At 37.7% G+C, this 19,117-nt stretch overlaps 1 protein-coding gene across 4 annotated transcripts; it reads right to left on the bottom strand.

Moving 5' to 3' along the window:
• Positions 1-338: 338 nt before the first annotated feature.
• Positions 339-19,109, bottom strand: NSUN6 (NOP2/Sun RNA methyltransferase 6). 4 transcript variants are annotated; one of them, XM_031553911.1, is made up of 13 exons: positions 18,688-19,109; positions 17,724-17,907; positions 15,544-15,641; positions 14,655-14,810; positions 12,869-12,948; positions 12,344-12,453; positions 11,186-11,339; positions 10,863-10,944; positions 9,514-9,633; positions 7,672-7,816; positions 5,709-5,857; positions 3,888-4,013; positions 339-1,068 (listed from the first exon to the last, which is right to left on the bottom strand). In XM_031553911.1, the coding sequence occupies exons 3-13, from the start codon at positions 15,616-15,618 to the stop codon at positions 856-858; spliced, it is 1,410 nt and encodes a 469-aa protein (XP_031409771.1). In that variant the 5' UTR covers positions 15,619-15,641; positions 17,724-17,907; positions 18,688-19,109; the 3' UTR covers positions 339-855. The 4 variants fall into 4 exon arrangements, with proteins under 4 accessions (XP_031409771.1, XP_010710940.1, XP_010710941.1 ...); XM_010712638.3 differs by having other exon boundaries at positions 15,544-15,638; XM_010712639.3 differs by lacking the exon at positions 17,724-17,907 and having other exon boundaries at positions 15,544-15,638.
• Between the last annotated feature and the right edge of the window lie 8 nt (positions 19,110-19,117).

The following is a 19,117-nucleotide window of genomic DNA, read 5'->3' as shown; positions in this document are numbered from 1 at the left end:
TCTTAGTTGTTTGAAAGGTGATTTGCAACATTTCAGATGATATTAGCGCACTGTTTTCTGTCTTTTGATATTTTCATCACAACTGTAGCCCTTTCTATTGCAAATGTTTGATTTTAAAGTTGTCATTGGTCAGCCACTCCAAACGGCTGTTTCAGAACCAATACAGTTTATGCATGGGAAGTTTGATGTTGAAATAATATTTATTTACATTCCCAGAGTGAGATGGTTTAATATATTCATGCTGCTATAAGAGACCTGCTACAAAGCCTAATCGTATTTTGTGTATATACTATGTGTACAGAGAATCTTGCTTGTATTAAAATAAAAGAGAAATGAGGTTCTAAGTATCAATTTATAAAAGTTATTTGCAAAACATTACAGTGTTTCATGAAGCCCTATTTAATGAAGCATTAACTATTGGTAAACCTGCACAGAAAAAGCTTATTCCAGAATTCACAGTAATGGTTCCCGTCTGTTTTATTTCTGCTTGCATTTCACAGAGGAGCTTACCTCGCCACCCCCCAGCCCCTGTTCCCACTTCTGTACTAGGTAAGCCACTCACACAGCGAGAGATAACAGACAGAAGCATTACTGAACATACTTGTCATCCAGGCGCTGACCTGCTGTGAATATAAAAGCAAACAGACCTAAAAATGATGCTGCCCTTCCCCCAGCCCTGACTTTCTGCAACCTGTGGCTGTTTCCCAGCAGAACAGCTGGCAGATTGTAGTGCTGCCATGGCAACCCTGCCGTCACCGATTGGCTTGGCAACCTTGCAGCACCACCACATGCACTTCACGTCTGAACTGCTCTTAGGCTCACAGAGGTGTTTTTCCAGGTTGTATTGCTAGATGCTTATTTACCCTTCAACTTCATAAATTTTGCAATAAAAAATCCTATACAGTCCTTATTTGCCAGTGAAACCAAATCTTCTTCCCTGCAATCTTGCAAAGATTCCATATCCGTTCCTTGCAAAGTCCCAGCAGATGGGTCAAATCTCTGCAGCAGCTTCAACTGATGGAGCGCCAGTCCGGCTCCTCTCATGCCTTCTCCTCCAATGTGAGGTTCCTTTGGAAGTAACAAAGAAAAGCAAATTACCACATCACTACAAAGTCCCTGGTTTCCTAGATGTATTCCTCTAAGTGTTTGCAGAGCTGCCTAACTTAATGCGGACACGTTAGGTTTGTATCATGTACGCCACAGGGAAGTTCAGAAGTTACATGGCTCTCCCTTTCTTAATCTGCAAGCACGTATGAGTGCATACAGCATGTCCAGCACCGGGGTGCTGGTGATGTGGCCAAGCCCACTTAGCCTGCTTGTTTAGTGACCACTTATAGAGGATAGGTGACATCCATAGGTCTAACTCAGTCCCAAAAGAGTGAAATCCCTACCAATCACAAGAAGGCTGTTAGCAGCAGCCAATGCATGTGAAAGTTTTAGGTTTTTAACTTAAATGCTGAAGCACTCTTGAGTAAACAACCACAAGTTGTCAAAAAGAGATATTCCTTAGTCTGTTGCTCAGTAACAGTAGTAGAAATACTTGGATTCTTCACATAGAAAACTTCAACTGGAGAGAATGAAAAAGCACTGCTAAAGAGGCATCATTTTGGAAGAAAATGATGCAGCAGAAAAATTTGGTGCTTCAGATTTTCTGTGTTATGCAATTAGACTAATGGGTAAATGGGACACGTTTGTATAGGACACAGAGGAAAGAACAGCCTAGGCATCTGAATTCAGGAGGACATTTGGCATCAAAATCCTGGATAGGAGTGAATCCTTCTCAGCCCCACCCCTTTTCTCAGCACTCCTTGTGATGCCTTGACTCCTTTTTATTTAATCAATATGCTGATTCTTAGCTGGATCACTAATCTAATGCATTCAGTTAGGAGACAGAACAACATTTGTAAAAGCTGGCATGACAATAACAAAATAAAGAACTCCTTTGTTAATCTGTAATGCAGCACAGAGCAGATCATTTCTTGGGCCCTCAGACTTTGCTAACACAGGTGCTAACCCCATCAGCACATGATGTGTGTTAACTGTTTAACAATGCACTGCCAGCTGTAAAGCTGGGCAGCTGGGAAGCTGCTGCCCAGTTCTTCTCTTCCTTTCCTTTATAGGAATTCAGTGCTTTCCAGGTAAGAGACAAAAAGAGGCATCTGTTGGAAACTAAGAAAAATCAACATACAAAGGGAGAAAGGGGTGGTGACTTGAAGTACTGGAATTGAAGGGGATTTTTGCAGAAAACTACTACTCATGGTGCAGAAACTTGCTTGTTCAAAGACCAATTTTACCCTCTATCTCTTCCCTTTTCCTTCCAGATTAGTTACTGCATTGAAGCTGATAGACAATGTTATCTCCCGTGTATAAATCCCTAAGAGGCAGTAAGTCTGCCCAGGCACAGGATCAGCTGTCATGCAGTAATCTCCACCTCTGAGATCAATACCGATGGCTCCACCTCCTGTTTTTCCTTGCACAGCCTGATTCCAAGACCTGTTGCCAAAATGAGATTGTGGGAAATAGTGGGCTGGGTAAAAAGCAGGTGTCCACTGAGAGACAGAAAGAACATAAGAAATAAGTGAAGGAGCGTAAGGTGAGTCAACCCTAGATTCCAGTTTCCTATTCATTGGAAAAGATCACCTCAGCAGGGTAGCTGGTTATAAGATATGATAGACCATTTATGGGTAAATAATTCAGTATCATCTTATTTAAACTATGCTATACACAAAACTTTTATATAAATGTCATTTTTGTGTGAAAAAAGTACTTTATTCAAAGCATATTACTGGTGAGGTATCGAATCTATCAAGTTGGAATCTTGCATTTAAGTTAACAGGACTTATGTTTTGCTTTGTCATTCTACTGAGGACAATTTCCCATGCTGTTAAGCTTTACTTAATGATCTCAGTTGAGAGAGCTGGAATTGAAAAACAATTCTAATATCAGTGGAAAGTTGGAATTTATACCAATGTGCAGAGGAACCTTGGCATATAAATCTTTAAGAAAAGCTTTGGTCCTCTTAAATCTTTGGCAGCCTTCATATATTTTCTTCTTGTACATCACTGTGTATTTTTAAGTTTTTTTCAGTTAAAAGATACATCCAAGCTCTTAGGACAGATAAAAGGCATTAAGGAATGCACAAGTTGAACAGGTACCAGATTAGGCTTCTTCTCGATGCTGTGATGACATACAACTAACACACTTCAACTCATCACATTGACAAAGGAGAAGAAAGCTACATATATATATATGGTCTGATGATAAACTGTCTCAAGGTACTACTAATAAAGGTGATGTGATTTTGAAAGGTAGGCAGTGTGGATACGAATTCTACTATCTCCCTATATACTTTCTCCCCTTAGGCATTTTTATAGTAGTCACTGGCTCTAAAAAAGACAAGGTACAGTCTTGGGCCACTGAGTTTCAAATAAATTTATTCCCTCATTCTTTATGTAACACAAAGATGGCTCCCATGCATATAAAATGCTCCTTCGAGTTATTTCCCATCCTTTATATAATCTTCACTGCTTTGGGATCTTTAATAAAAAATTTTTCACCTCTTGTTAATGGGCAGAAAAATAAAATACATGCATATAAAGAAAGAATAGCAAGAGAAATTTTAAATCTGAGTGGTCTTTTATTCCTCTTGTGTGTTAAATGATTGTTGTACAAATCAAAACAACCTTAGCACACAGTGGGAAACTACTTAATGTTCCCTAAATGAATCTCAAGTATGAAAAAAGGTTTGAAGAGCATCAGAAATTCTTGTATTATTTTTATCCCTAGCAGTTAAGACTCTCTATGGTAAAAAAGAGATTTATTGATGGTAAATATACTGAGTACCCTTATGGTGCCAAAACAAGTCAAGCATCCATTAATACCAGTACCTGTGGCTGAAGCTGGAGGCATGGAAAAGTTTCCAGGGCCCATGCAACTTGCTCCTCATTTTCAGAAAGTGTAATTGTACACGTACTATATACTAAGATACCTCCTGGCTTCAGTAATTTCACTGCCTGCAGGGAAAAAGAAACAACATTTCAGTTTATATTTAAAGGGAAAATGTTTCACATAAAGTAACAGTAACCAAGGAATTGTTAAGCTGTAATATTAAAAATTAACACTTAAATCTTTCTGTCTAAAACAACGTTGGAATGCTAATTCTTCTCAGGGCATACATTAAAGGTTTACATAGATTAGAAAGGCTTTTCTTTCAAAATCAGCATTATAGTTCATGCACTCTTAATGCTACTGAGATGATTCACCCCGTAGGATTTGTTATTTGTGCAGCTCTGCATATCTCATACTGATTAGTTTTGTTTTCATCACATGCTGCCAAGCATGGATAGTTACACAGCATTTCTGTCACTGATATTAGATGTCAGCTGTTCCATATATTTGGCATGGTTATATCTGTGCTTCTTTTCAAGCTGTAATTCACTTTGAATAAGAATATTTCAGGTTTACAAAAGCTTCAGGAAATCTTGTCCTTCGGTATCAGGGTAAGGGAACAAGGCAAGTTGTAATACGGCCTCCTGGCTGTGTGCTCCAGCATCTATTCCATACAGTACCACTGCAGGCTATGTGAGGAAGGGGTAAGAGTGCATGCTGCTGCTCAGGAAACACTTTCACCTGCTCTGTGACTTGGACTTTGCCAATTAATATAAACTGAAGCCAAAAAAACTGAAGGGAAAAAGAATAGAAAAATACAGAGGTTTTTATTTACTGTTGTTTACAGACATCTTTCCCATATTCCAGTGAACTGACTTCACCTAGCAGCAGATCTGGTGGAGCTGAAAAGCTAACCAAATGCTAATGCTGTCATCAACTTTACTTAAAAAAAGGGGGCTTATGAAAGACAGGAGAACACTATCTTGTTTTATAAATATTTAAGTACTCCTAAATGATTTCAACTTTCCTTCTCTTTGACTTCATCAGCCTGAAAGAGAAAAAACAAAGCTGAACAAATGACTTAAGTTTTCTAACTTGTACCAAAAGAAACAACATAAAGAAAACTGCACTACTTACTCTAAGGAGAAAAAAAGAAGAATGTTTTAGTCTTTATGGAGAATAGGAAACTGAGATTTCAGTGGCTAGAAGTCAACATCAAATACTTGAGCTTCAAAAGGCTGGGCTGCACCCTAGCATACATCTGCAGAAGAACAAGTCTAAGTATTCTGGGAACTACTGATCTTCAAAGACAAAGGATAACAAAAGACCAGCTGGAAATCAGGCAAAATGCACATACTTCAATATTCTTCAATTAAATTTAGGAATAAGCTGAGAACTGCAGATGGTTTTGTGACAGAAGAAACTGTAGTTGGAAAAATAAAACCTTAATAACACTACCCAGTGATAAAAAAGGAAAGAGGTTAGCACTTAATGGTTTCTAGTACCGTTACAGCAAATAAGAATGCAATGTAGAAGCAGCTCGGAACAATAACTAGGAATGAAAAACCTAGAAAAGAGCAAAAAACAGATGTGAAACATATTTAGAAAGAGGGACATTCTGCAAAACAGCAGTTTTATGGAAATGTTTAACGGAACTCTGGTGCTACGTTTGCCCTGAATAGAGTGAACTTTGAAATGTATGCATCCCAGCACCTAACTGCTGAAGAAGTATGGAAAATGAAGCAACATTCTGGCAAGTGTAGTTAAGTTTTACACTGCAAAACTTTTTATGATTTAGCTACTCAATAATTAATACATACCACAGTGAAAAGCTTGCGCTGCAGTGGCTGGTAAGATGTCACTTCCTTTAAAGTCGAGGAATAAGCCATGTTTGGTCTCTGCCCCATCCCACTGCATGGAGCATCAAGAAGAATTCGATCAAATGATTCTGGTAAGAATGGAGGTCCTTCTGTAAAAAAACAGTAACATAAAATGTGTCTCTTCTTTCCTTGAGATTTCACCATAGGAAATGGCAGACTGTTACAGCTTAATTGCCATAAAACATTAAAGTCCTATAGATGGTATCTGCAAAAGTGATCTCACGCTAGAGACAAGTTTCATCAGTGCTGGTGGTAGATTTTGTCTGACAGAAAAGGAATTATAGTTCTGTGAACTCAAACAGTGCATAATCATTTTAGACATCAATATTTTTCAACTGATATTTTGAAAATAAAACATAAAAACAAACATGTTGAAGTAAGATTGGTCAGAGGTGCTAGGTGAATAGTTGTGCATATAAGTTGTTATGAAACACAGACAGCTCATAAATGATCAAATTGTTACTGAGAGAAGTGCATCCTTAACCATTAAGACTGCCTTAAGTAATAAGAATTGGACTGCCTATATAACTCTTTGTGCAATTCACACAGAAAATAGAGCACTTGATAACATGAAATACTAGACGTTCAAATTCTACTAGTTTTTTACACATGCTGTCTCTGCAGCAGAACAATTCAATAGAGAAGGATGGAAAAGATGGGCACTACCTCTGAATACTGCCTGGATAGATTAAGAAATATGTACCTTTATGCAGAGCCTATCGTTTCACCTTTCCAAATCCCACTAGTTTAACAGCCCCAAAATGTCTATTGCTCTAGTGCTCAAGAAACAATTCAGCTCAGGATTACCAAGACAAAAGGAGCTCTGTATGTGTATCTGAGTAACGAATGAGGAAGAAGGACATCTATATGCTTTGCCTCCTTTTCTTCTTCTCTTCCTGAAATATGCAAGCAGGTTAGAAGTGAAAAGGAGTGGATGACTTCACACTAGTGCTACCTATATTGTTCTGCTATCACCAGATGAGACTCTTTTGGCACTGCTGATTTATCTGTCTCCGATTCAGCCTTCAAAATGTCGTATGTCATAATTGCAAGGATGTACAGATAATCCTTCATGATCTCTCAGTATTATAGCTAGCTCTTGTTCATCTGTGCAAGTGCTACGAACCACCTACAATATCTTACATTCATAGATGATTAAGAAAAATACCTTATTTCCTGCAAAACAGGAATGACAATAAGGGATGGGGACAAGGAAGGTGAATTACGCAACCTGATTCCTACTTAGGCTAACCAGCTACTGGAATAAATCAGAGTGAGAAAGAACAGCACACTTTGCACAACAAACTAAAAATAATCTAGACAGCAGATACTGCTTAAATCGTTCCATCATGGGAACAGAACCAGTATCAAAAATACAGAACTTCAGAAAAGCAAATGAAATGAACTCAAAATAATACACTGTTTTATTGCTTTCCCCTAAACAGCTGAACAAACATCAATGAACTAAAATTTGCAATACTCCTGGGAGTTAGGTATTAATAACCCAATTTTACAGATGATGATTTTGAGGCAGAAAAAAAACAAGAAATTCTGCAGAAGTAATTTATTTCTCAGACTAAGCAAAACAGTTCAGAGTATGGGGTTAAGTATTATCATAAAAGGTTTAAGGTTTCATCAATCTCTGATACTACCTGGAAAGGGAATGCATTCCTTTTGAGCATATTAGGTTGTGATAAGGACAGATAGTTTGAGCTTTGTAGTTGCTTTATGGAGAAGCTGAAAATCACAACAGAGAAGAAAATAAGAGGACTTCCACAGGCTGAAGCAGCTGAGCTATCTGCTAAGATTTCAAAAACTTGTGGACTGGTGACTGGTTTAATACTACTGATAAAAAACTGACATTTATTCTTAATACTGCTATTACCCAAATCGTTTACTTTACCTTGTTTATCCTCTCTCTTCTCAACTGACAGTGCTTTTGTTCCATCATAGCAAAATGCCTTTATACAATTCAACTGTAGTAATTCAGCGTTCTGCTTAATTTTTTTGACCTTGTTAGCTATCTTGTCCATTGCTATTACTTCACCCTGAAAAAAAAGTTTTTGTTTTTTTTAAACAAAAGCATAGGGATTAAGTGGATATGCAATTCCTGATTATTTTTTTCTTTTTGATCAGTGTAATGAAGCTTAGTTTTCCCTAACGAATGATATTATTTTTAAATGTACACTCCAGTAGTCCTTGTTCTCCCATGTTTTCCATGATACCCCTATCAAGGTAGATACTGGTTTGGAGTTCTATAAACCCTATTTGGCATGATCACTCCAAAATGGGAACCTATACTGTCTGACTTTCAACAAGATTTTGTTAGTATTTTCTTGTTTGTTTTGTAATGTTTTACTGAGCATTAAATTAGGTAAAAAAAAAAATGATAATTTTTTAGAAGGTAGAAGTCTTAAATATGTGGTAAAATAGGTAAACAGGTTTCAAATTTGTGTGAAATGTTATTACATACAGTTCAGTTCTGAGAAAAGGAAACCCGCAGCCGTACCTCTGGCTGAGGTTCATAAAATACCATTACACTCGCGGTAGTGACAACTACCGCATCATTCCTTTCAGCTACGAAAAAATTCTCTTTTTCTCTGCAGGATAAATCAAATCAGAACAGGCATACAGCACTACCTGCTAGATGAAATTAGTAAACAGGAAAGAAAACATTTTTCAGTATTGTCAGTGAAATCCAGAACACTAATCAACCTTCAAAAACAAGCTTCAAAAAACAGAACAAAAGGAAACAAACAACTCATAGCCAAAGACCAATAACTATGAATGGAATTGCTATAGTGATTCAGATTTTCTGAGAAAACATGATGATTTCTTTTTTATTTGGTGATAGCTCTCTAGAAGCAATGAGAGAGCAACATGACTGTATAAAAAAAAAAGAAAGAAAAAGAAGTTAGTGAAGGTACGCTGGTTGACTGTAGTAACCAGGTTAGCCCTTTGTTGGTCTAGGACTGGAAAGAAAGAAAAGGATTTACGTTGTTTCAATTGTTTCTAGCCCCCAGCTGCTGTGAGCTAAATCACCTCTAACATGAGTACTCAGTGATCTAATGCCACTGCTTCTCCCCTGTTAACATTCAGCACGTTGTACATGCACACTAAGTTCTGATGGTGCTGAAAAGTTGTTAGGGCTGTTGCTGAAATGGTGGCTTTATTGCACATGTGCTGTACTGTGGACAAACTAAGATAATTTCTTGTCTCCAGAGGCACTCAGCAACAGGAACAGACTGAAATACAACAGGTCTCCCCCATCTGGCCCATTGCAGTCACTACTGCAAAAGTTTCTTTTAAGACATCTGGTGAAAAATGGTGGTTTGTTCTGGGCTCTGGACAGTAACAAATCCTCAAAATTTAGCTGTTCCCAATTCCTACTTTAAAACTTCACATTCTTTCAGCACACAGCAGCAACCTGTGATTCCCATGAATCCTCAGTTTCATTAATCCAGCGTATTTCTGAGTAACGTGCAAGGCAACAAATTACAAATAAGTGAAATCAAACATATATTTCAACACATCAATTTGCAGCAAATCGGGTCTTAAGCGGGATGGCGACCTTTTAGTAGTCTGTGCTCATTTCAGTTACTAACAAAATACACTGTAAGCAGAATGTTTGAGTATTGGTGGCTTGTTATTCTAAGTTATCTGCATGCATGTGCATGCATCTGTTAAAATGATGGTGCTCAGACTTTCGTCACTGAGACAGAAAATGCTCAGTGACTTCTCTTACCTGATCACGCATTAATGTTGCAAGATGGGTTGTTTTTCCTCCAGGTGCAGCACACATGTCCAAAATTCTTTCTCCTGGTTGAGGGTTTAAAACATGGCTGACAACGACTGAAGGTAAGTTCTATCATAAAAACAAAAACAGGAGAATTCAAACCTTATGGTCTATACCAAGTCCTGGAATAAAGAACGACAAACATGTTAAAAATAAACATAAAATTCAGCACTTAAGACATTTAAGATATTGCTGTTGGTTCCTAACCAGAAAATGAAATATTTAAAAGAGACAGCAGATGTCTGAAGTCTCCATTGGCTCTTGTCTATTTAAAGCCACATGTGAGTATCTATGACTAAAGTTTAAGGATTTGTGGGTAGGGAGGCTACACTGCTAAAACTGAAAATAAATTAAATTGATACTACCATAGACATAGAGTAGTTCTATATGTTACTAGAATTTTATACTCATTTGGTTTATTGAAACATATTGGTGTAGTTTAGTAACAAGCAATTAAATGAATAGGCAGGAGTTTAAGGTTGCTGAATTAAGGTAGTGAGAAGCTGAACTGTGCTAACTGTACAAGCAGAACAAATCTGAATGATTGTTATACATATTAAATGAAGTAATTTACTATTTCAGAGAATATCACTGAAGGAGGGCTTATTTGAGATAAAATTTATATTTGCTTTACAGAGTAAAACTATTTTTTGGAGGGTTTTTCTAAACCTAGGGAATGTTTGTATTTATATTTAAAAAAAATACCATTATTAGTGTACTCTTGGACACCCAGTTCATGTTTTAAACCTTTTTTAATTCCAACAAACTGAAATTATGAATTTTACTTAATCTTAGAAAACAAAAAAGTTCCATTTATTTAATCATCTTATGTTTCAACATAGCCTAAATGACCAATTGTTATGTCTGTCTACTCTTTTTAAACAAACTTGCTACATGGGGAAAAGTGGTTTCGGTTCCATAAACATTAAAAGTGCAGACAAAAAAGCTGTCAAGAATGAAGTTCAAGTTCTCTTCAATTTAAGCTCAATTATTTGAAGATTTTCCTCCTTATCTACAGAAGTGGGTACCTTGAAAGAGGCTCATGTCTTGTAGTTCATAAGGCAGATTCCAAAAACTAAAAGTTCTATGGAGTGTTTGTGCAAAAAGAACCTCTAAGTAAATAAATATCGACTTAAACATGTAGATCCTACATTCATTTTTTGTTTTCTTTAAATTCAAACAGAAAATTAGGTGCTGTAACACACAGTGAATATTGTTATAACAAGTTATAACGACTGCTCAGAGGATACTCATTGTTCTGCAACCAGTACAGATTTTTATTTTGGCAAGAATCCTACCTGTAAAAATAAATGACTAGGAAGCACACTGTCAAACGAAGGACTAAGATAGACAGGCTCTGTCATTCTTACGCCTAACCCACTGAAAAACACAAAACAATTATTTCAAATACAAAGGTGAATCAGTTTTAACAGTATTTAAATCATTGTGCTTATATAGAGAAATTCAAAGCAAAACCTTACAAAAATGAAACCATTATAAATCAGCCAGGAAAAATACTTTTACTATTGATGTTCTTTAAAATGACATAATTAAGTTGGATAAATCTACATTTAAAATTGGAAATATCTATAGGTACAGATTGCTGTTACCAAGGACTTACGTCATTCGGCCATGCGAACTGAAAATGTCACTACGACTCAGTTCTGAAATCCCATTTCCAAGGAAAACCTTGACTCCTTCAAATTCTTTGGCTCCTCTTTTACATTTCCCTTCAATATCCGAATAGACTGAGACTAAATCTCCAGCCTTCACAACTGGACAAAGAACAGAAATTTTGAATTTAATCTTATACTTGACAGTAAGGACCAAATAATTCACGGTTTTCAGTAGACTGCTTCAACCCCTATATCACTGCAAAATAAATGATCTCATAGGCTCTGAGCTTGAAAGCATGCATAAAGAATGATGACTATCAATTATTTAGAGCAATTGAGAATCACTAGGTTACAAATCAAACTTGTTTCTTAAGCAGCTGGACAAGTCTTTATTTATAATATCACCACATGGTTATCTAGCAGATTTTTATCTTGTCTCATCAGTGCTGAAAGATGGAAAAACACAAATTTCCATTTCTAAAGAAAATGGCATTAAAATTGAGGATTTTTCATCAACTGAAAAAGAAGGTTCTATTTGATGTTTCATAGACAAACAATAAAAAATGAATTACCATAGGGAAAATATCTATTTTTCTAGATTTGTAACTTGGAATCTGACAGGATAGTAAAGTTAACTGACTTTGTGGCTACATGAAGACAAAATACTTCTTGAAATACTGTTCCCTACACTATCAACATACATCCAGCTACCATTTAGGTACCATCAACATACATCCAGCTATCATCCATTTGTTGCAGCACCCTTTTTTTTCACCGCAAGACAGAAAATTGTCACTTGTTTAAAAAAACAAACAAACAAACAAAAACACTTAAAAGACAGGTTTTAAATCATGTTCTTTGAAAAAGATTTCCAAAATGAATATAAGAAAATGAAATCTCTGAGAACGAATACTTCAGCTAAGGATTTCAATACTGTGAGGGGAACTTAATGTGAGAAATAATTTTGTGTCATTTTCTTATGTATCACACAGCAATACTGAAAATTTCCAACAAAAGCCAGATAAAATATGTATTGACTGTATAACACAAGATTAATTTCAGCTGTGAACAAAGGACAAAACAAATTACATTATTTATTGGAAATTAATGGGGTGATGTTTTTTCTTCCCTATTTAGAAGTTTTAAATGTAGAGAACTCTTACATCTTGAAGTAGATATGATACCAGGAACATAAACGTGCGCTCCTCGAAGTACTGCGTACCCACACTGTGCTCCAACAATGACTTCAGACTCATATTTTTTTAAATCTTGCCTAAAAGCACAGGATGCAATTCAGTTAAAAAAACACAAAATATTGAAAGACATATCTCTTTCTATGTGGTTCATAATTTTTTTTTCTTACAGTACAGAAGAAAAAATATGTAGCTATCACGTGGTCAATTTAAAGTTTAATTTTAGTTCCAGAGGAATCAAAGGGTAGAGAAGAAAACAACTACAACTACAAAACAGTCCTCAAAATAAACCAGATTGAGACATATTCTGCCACTATTAGAAATCTAATACAGGAATACAAATAAATACTGAGACCCAGTTCAGATAGTGACTGTCTGCTAGGACTCAGTATAAATTAAGTTGTGCTTTACTTACTGCCAGTTAGTTATCCTGTTTAAAATTAAATTTACAAGTAAAATATGTGTTTTTAAAGTTAAACACTAAAAAATGCAAACCTGGGTCCAATAGCAGGAATTAATAAGATGTCCCGGAGTTGTGGGTGCTCAAGAACTGGAACACGGGTTCCTTTAAATTGCTGTTACATTAAAACAAACAAATGAACAAAACCACACAGTAAATAAGACTAAGAAGCTAATATTTAACTAGTTGATTAAATTGAAAACACTTTTTTTCCATTCATAATCGAGAGCTGTACAATAAAAATAAAAATAGTGAAAACAGTTGAGAGAGATTAAGGGAATGTTCTAGGGAGACAATCCATAATACAAATATAGATGTAAAACACTACATAATGAGTAAATAGAAAAGTAACAAGTCTGTAAAGGGATTCACTGAGAAAACTGACTTTGGAGAGTGGAACAGTGTCCTGACACTCATAATCCTACTGCTTGTTTTTACTCTCTGCTGGAAGAAAGTTGTGTCAGGTTATCATCACGTCATAGTGATGATGTCACATTAGAAAATAGGGTCTAATTTGTTATGATTTTGATGCTGTTAATCGTAAGTCACTTTTTTTTTTTACTATTCTTAATTACAAACAACTGTTAAACTTTACTCATGCATTGTCTGAGTACGTATGTCAGAGTGGCAAGACTTTTTTTATTTTTCATTTCAACTTAAATTTGATCGAATACTGAGAGCTGAATTGTGCATAAAGTTGCAAAAGAAATGACAAGTTCCCCCTTTAAAATGATTCTGGGACTTTAAAAAGATGTCTGCTTGCTTGAGGCTTTTAAAATATGCATCCCAAACATGCAAAACTATCATTACTTTGCAACCAATAAATGTTATCTCTTAACAAAGAAAATGATCCATTTGCATAACTTTGCTAGAAACTGTTACATAAACTTTCAGAAAGTTACATAAACTTTCTTTTCTAATATGACCACTATTAAAAATACCAGAAGTTACGAAAAGCCAGAAAAATTCGGATTTCAGCAAAGCATTTTCCCTCTAAGCAAAATATTGTACTGCAGTACCCATTTCCAGATTCAAGCTAAAATTAGCGTAACTCATTACCATTCTAGCCAACAGAATGCTGTCAACTGCCTCTGCATCACAGAAGCATCTTGGCTCCTGTCATGTAATAGCTCTCTGTACACCCACTAACATCAATAATTTACTTGAAGAACCAGATCTTTTTAAACAGACTGAAGAATTAGGATAGAGCTTGCGAACAATCCAGTTCTTCTACATCATGGCTTATATATTATCAAGCACAAAATGTTTAATTTAGGTAAGTAAAAATTGAAAAAAATGGTCAGAAGATTAACAAGTAGTAAAAAACTCATGGCTGCTGCAGGGCATCACTCTGGCAGCAGATTTTTCGTCATGCAGATTCTCTCCATTTCCTAAACAGTTTTCAGAATGAAATATTCATTCAATCTTCTTTAATCTTTACTAAAAATAAGTTGCTGAACACAGTATATTGAACTACAGATTTTAACTGTTTCTTCTACCATCTTCTCCAGACTTAGATGTCTGTACTGTATTTACTACAGTGGCAACCTAAGCTTATCTAAGGTCTCTATCAGCCATTTAGAAAAAAAGTTGATTATCTTTCTCCCCTCCTTGTTAATTTTCTTGGATGTACTAGATGCTGAACACTGCTAGATGATGAATTTTAATTTAACGTTTAATGCTGACAGGAAATCAATATGTCTACACATTGTTAATACTAGCAGACGTGTATTAAGTTAAAGAATAGTTTCCAGTAATGAAAAGCTCTCTTAATTGGGCAAAAGATGAAACATCTTGCTTTACCAAAGAAATTGCACAAACCTTCTGGATCTCTTCAAGCAGCAATTTTTTCACGTGTTTCACAGAGGCCAAGTTGGTATTAACTCTAACAGTTGTGATAGCTGGTGGATGAGACAGATGACTTAACAGAGATTGATATTTACTTTCTGCCTCCTTTGTACCTAAAGCAGTTATAAGCTGACAGGGAAAGGAGAGATTTTAAAATAAGGATTAAAGAGATTCACACAATAGCTTCTTGCTCTGTGGAAGCATAACATAAAATAAACATTAAGCAGAAATGAAGGAATAATGGTTGTATGGCGTGCAGCAGTGAGGAATGTCTATGCAATAGAGACCTAGCTCCAGATATAACCTTATAAATTTCTAGAAAAGGACTTGTTGGGAAAAATGGCCAAATCACTCCAAATAGTCTGCAGCAAATAGTGAAGACAATTGTGAGTGAGTTCTGTAATACTGTAGGTACTGTAGAAATAATATACCTGAGAAGATGGACAAGCAGATTCAAAAATATGAATTAACTTTTAAAAATATATACAAAAACATCATTTTTGTGTCAGCTGACACTAGGAAATCACAACTAATCTATAGTATTTTTGATTTTGCCCTGGGTAAGGGAGTATTTCTCAACATTGTCAATAATATATGTGTGCTTAATCTCCAGCATGATCATCCTTCAGCAGGATCCAAAACTGAAACCTCAGATTTATACCCTTTAGGTTAAATATTTAACATTATTTTGAGCCAACAGCTCTAAAGAATAATTTTATAATATAAATAGGACTGTATTTAAAAATCTGTGGATAATATCAAGACAATGCCTTATTTTAAAGCATTAAGGTTACAGAAAATAATGAAGTGTTCAATTAGTAAAGTATTTGCTATGATTAGCAGTGGTATCTGTTTCTCATACCTCATTATTTCTGAACACTTTGCTGAGATACTCTTCAACTTCATGTTGGAAAGAGATTTTGGGGAAAAAAGACATCTTCCTTTAGTGTTTAAATTCTGCTGGTAAAGAAATGAAATGAGCAACATATTTTCTTGGCACTTTTCATCATAATACACAAGTTTACAAATGTACCATAAGATGTATCCACAAACTGAGCTGCACAACTTTCTGATTCTTCTATTTTAAAAGTGCAATACTTTGAGTAAAAATCCAAACATTGATTAGATTATGACTGTAATGCTATCATCTATTAGGTTTCAGCATAGGCTAAGTAACATGCCTAGAATCTGCAGTGCAAAATATTCACATTGCAAAGATGCTACCAGTATCTTTGATATCGGAAGTTTCCCAGATGAGGCTACAGTATCAGAGTCTGAAACATGAAGAAGGTGTCATCACCTTAAACCCTGTCCCATTAAAGTAAATTGCCATTTACTGATAAAATTCACTCATAGAGGTTCCTCACAGGATTTAGCTTTATCTCTTCTGAGTCCCGTCTTTGAAACTCTAATTATTCTATTATTCAATTCATTCTATCTGCACATTTTTAGAGATTATCTTTCTCTGTCTGATTTATCCTCATGAAACTTAACTTCTTTCTCTATAGTTCATATGATTCCAGCTTCCTCATGGACAACGTGTGACTGTGGACAGGTTTTTTTTTTTCGTATAGGCTTAAAAAATGATGCAAGCACTATAGATCAGTTTTGTCTTGAATGTATTTAAATCACATGTATTTAAATCAGTAGGAATAGATCAGCTGATTCTTACTGGAAAATGTTCAAGTTGTCTGGAGAAGGATTACACTGTCCATCCCCAAAATAGCTTTTACTTCTCTGTAATTTTTCTCTACTTCATCTCATGACCAGCGACCAGTCACTAGTGGTGTCCCCCACAGGTCTGTACTGGGGCCTGTTCTATTCAATATCTTTATTGATGTCCTGGATGAGGGCATTGAGCGTGAGTTTGCAGATGACACCAAGTTGGCAAAGTGTTGGTCTGCCAGAAGACCCTACAAAGGGATTCAGACAGGCTGGATAGCGGAGCTGAGGCCAATGGGATAGAGTTCAGAAAGATCAAGTGCTGGGTCCTGCACTTTGGCCACAGCAACCTAGGCAAAGTTACAGGGTTGGGGCAGAGTGGCTGGAAGACTGTGTAGAGGAAATGGATAGGGGGGTGTTGGTCAATGTTCTGGACATGAGCCAACAAGTATGCTCAGGTGGCCAAGAAGGCCAATGACATCCTGGCTTGTATCAGAAATAGTGTTGCCAGCAGGAACAAGGAAGTGATGTTCCCTCTACACTCAGCACTGGTGAGGTTGCACCTCGAGTACTGTGTTCAGTTTTGGGCCCCTCACTACAAGGAACACATCGAGGCCCTGGATAATGTTCAGAGAAGGGCAACAAAGCTGGTGAGTGGTGTGGAGCACCACCAGGAGCAGCTGACGGAACTTGGATTGTTCAGTTTGGAGAAGAGGTGGGTCACTACAGCTACCTGAAGGGAGGTTGTCAAAAGGTGGGGATCAGCCTCCTCTCCCATGTAACTAGCAACAGGACTAGAGGGAATGCCCTCAAGGAGGAAGAGATTGAGGCTGGACATAAAGAAAAATTTATTCTCCAAGGGTAGGCACTGGGATGGACTGCCCACAGAACAACCCCCAGTCCTCGAGGGTTCAAGAAATGTTTAGATGTGGTACTAAGGGACGTGGTTTAGTGGGGAAACATTGGTGGTAGGTGGATGGTTGGACTAGATGATCTTAGAAGTCTTTTCCAACCTTGGTGATTCTATTATCTGTGTTTTTAACAACAGTTAATGAACACTTAACCAAGTGTTTGTTCAAGGAATACGTAACAGGAAAAGCAAAAAGACCCTCAGTACTTCACAGGGCCTGGTACACAGTGTTACTGCAGAAGAGCTGCTCTGTCTTGAACAGTAAGGAGCGTGGACTTAACGCATGCATTCATGTGGCAAACACAAGAAATCCACTATTGCTGTGCTTAGTTCAGGAAAGAGAACTGGTACTGTAAGATCAGGAAACAGAGTGTTAGAAAGCAGAAATTCTTTAATATCAACACTGGATGCATGGGCATAATCCTATCACGCATAGCTTACACAAAAATTCTTCTGATTATATACACTACCTGTGTTACATATGCAGATTTTTTCCAAGAGTTATGTTACAAATGAAGAAGTTTCCCAGAAGTATGTTACATATGCAGTGACGATTCCAAGCAAGACCTCTCGTTTTGCCAGGACAAAGACTCAGAAGAACTTCCTTATCTCCTTCGTTCAGAGACACAGCTCTTTCTGTTATCTAAACAAAAACTGCAGGGCAGGGGTATGCTTTAAGGAACAACAGCTTTAAGGAAGCTTAACAATATTGTTACAACTTTTATCAGAAAAATCATAGAATGATTTGGGCTGGAAGGGACCTTTAAGATCATCCAGTTCCAATCCTCCTGCTATAGGCAGGGATACCTCACACTACATCAGGCAGCTCAAAACCCCACCTAGCTTGGCCTTGAATGATTGCAGGGACCTCACTGGGCAACCCATCCCAGTATCTCACAGCTAATAATTTCTTCCTAATATCTAGTCTAAATCTACCCTCTTTCAGTTTAAATCCATTTCCCCTCACCCTGTCACTACTTATCCTGCCTCCCCAGGAGGAAGAGCACACTAACAATGAGCAATTCTGCTAAAATGAGCAGTCAAAAGAAATGGAACCTGAAAACTTTAAAAACATACAACTGGGGGGGTTAAGAGCACGCCCACACGACCAGCAGTCTCAGCACCGTAAACGGGCAGCTGCAATGCCGGCATCTCAGGAAAGATACAACGTAGCTTAGGTTCGGAGAAAGATGATGGAGGACCTGAAGGAACAAAACTGCTTTCGAATGAGAAAGGACAACGCAGATCACATTCTCCACGCTGGGATGGATAGCTGAATTCATCCTCTCCCTATAAAAGTCCCCGTGCTCCTGCCGGGAGCTACCGCTGGGCGGCGAGCTCAGCACAGAAGCACTGCAGGGCACGTAGGTCCCGAGCACGACTTCGCTTTCAAACCTTCTCCCCGCCCCCCACCTCGCGGGTCCCTGCTCCCACCTGTAACTCACGCCGGGCGGCTCCCGCCTCCTCCGGGACTGCAGCCGGAAGTCCTGCCCCTACGGCCGAAGCGATTGGTCGGAGACGGACAGGGCGATGGCGGCCCGGCTGTTACCATGGCAACCGGAGGGACGGCGGCCCTCCCTCCAGGCGCAACGGGTGGGGCGGCGCTGCGGGCACCGGCCCGACACGTAGTGCTAGCGAATAAACTCATCCCACACAACGGTGCCCACAGCCCCATCATTTTTCAGTGCTTTATTCCATAGGAAAGAAAACCTTTACAGCCATCGGGCCCTCCGGCCGCAGTGAAGGGCGAGCGCGGCCCACCCCCCTCGGGGCAGAGGACCCGGCTCAGGGATGCCCCAGCGCGGCCTAGCGGGGCCTCACGGTACGGCCGCCACCTGCGGGAGCGTACGTAATGACGCACACG

This window comes from Meleagris gallopavo, chromosome 6 (assembly GCF_000146605.3).
Source record: "Meleagris gallopavo isolate NT-WF06-2002-E0010 breed Aviagen turkey brand Nicholas breeding stock chromosome 6, Turkey_5.1, whole genome shotgun sequence".
In the NCBI taxonomy this organism is placed as follows: Eukaryota; Metazoa; Chordata; class Aves; order Galliformes; family Phasianidae; genus Meleagris; species Meleagris gallopavo.
Note: the sequence above shows the minus strand (reverse complement) of the source record. Positions and strands in the feature narration are given on the sequence as shown.

Excerpts from the sequence above, each read along its gene's own strand:
- NSUN6 (XM_031553911.1), bottom strand. The coding sequence starts at position 15,618 with ATGTCTTTTTTCCCCAAAATCTCTTTCCAACATGAAGTTGAAGAGTAT. Across the intron at positions 11,340-12,343 it reads TATCATATCTACTTCAAGAT|TTGTGAAGGCTGGAGATTTA; the intron begins GTAAGAGTTCTC and ends TTCTTTGTCCAG. Across the intron at positions 9,634-10,862 it reads CTAGTCATTTATTTTTACAG|AACTTACCTTCAGTCGTTGT; the intron begins GTAGGATTCTTG and ends TTTTTATGATAG.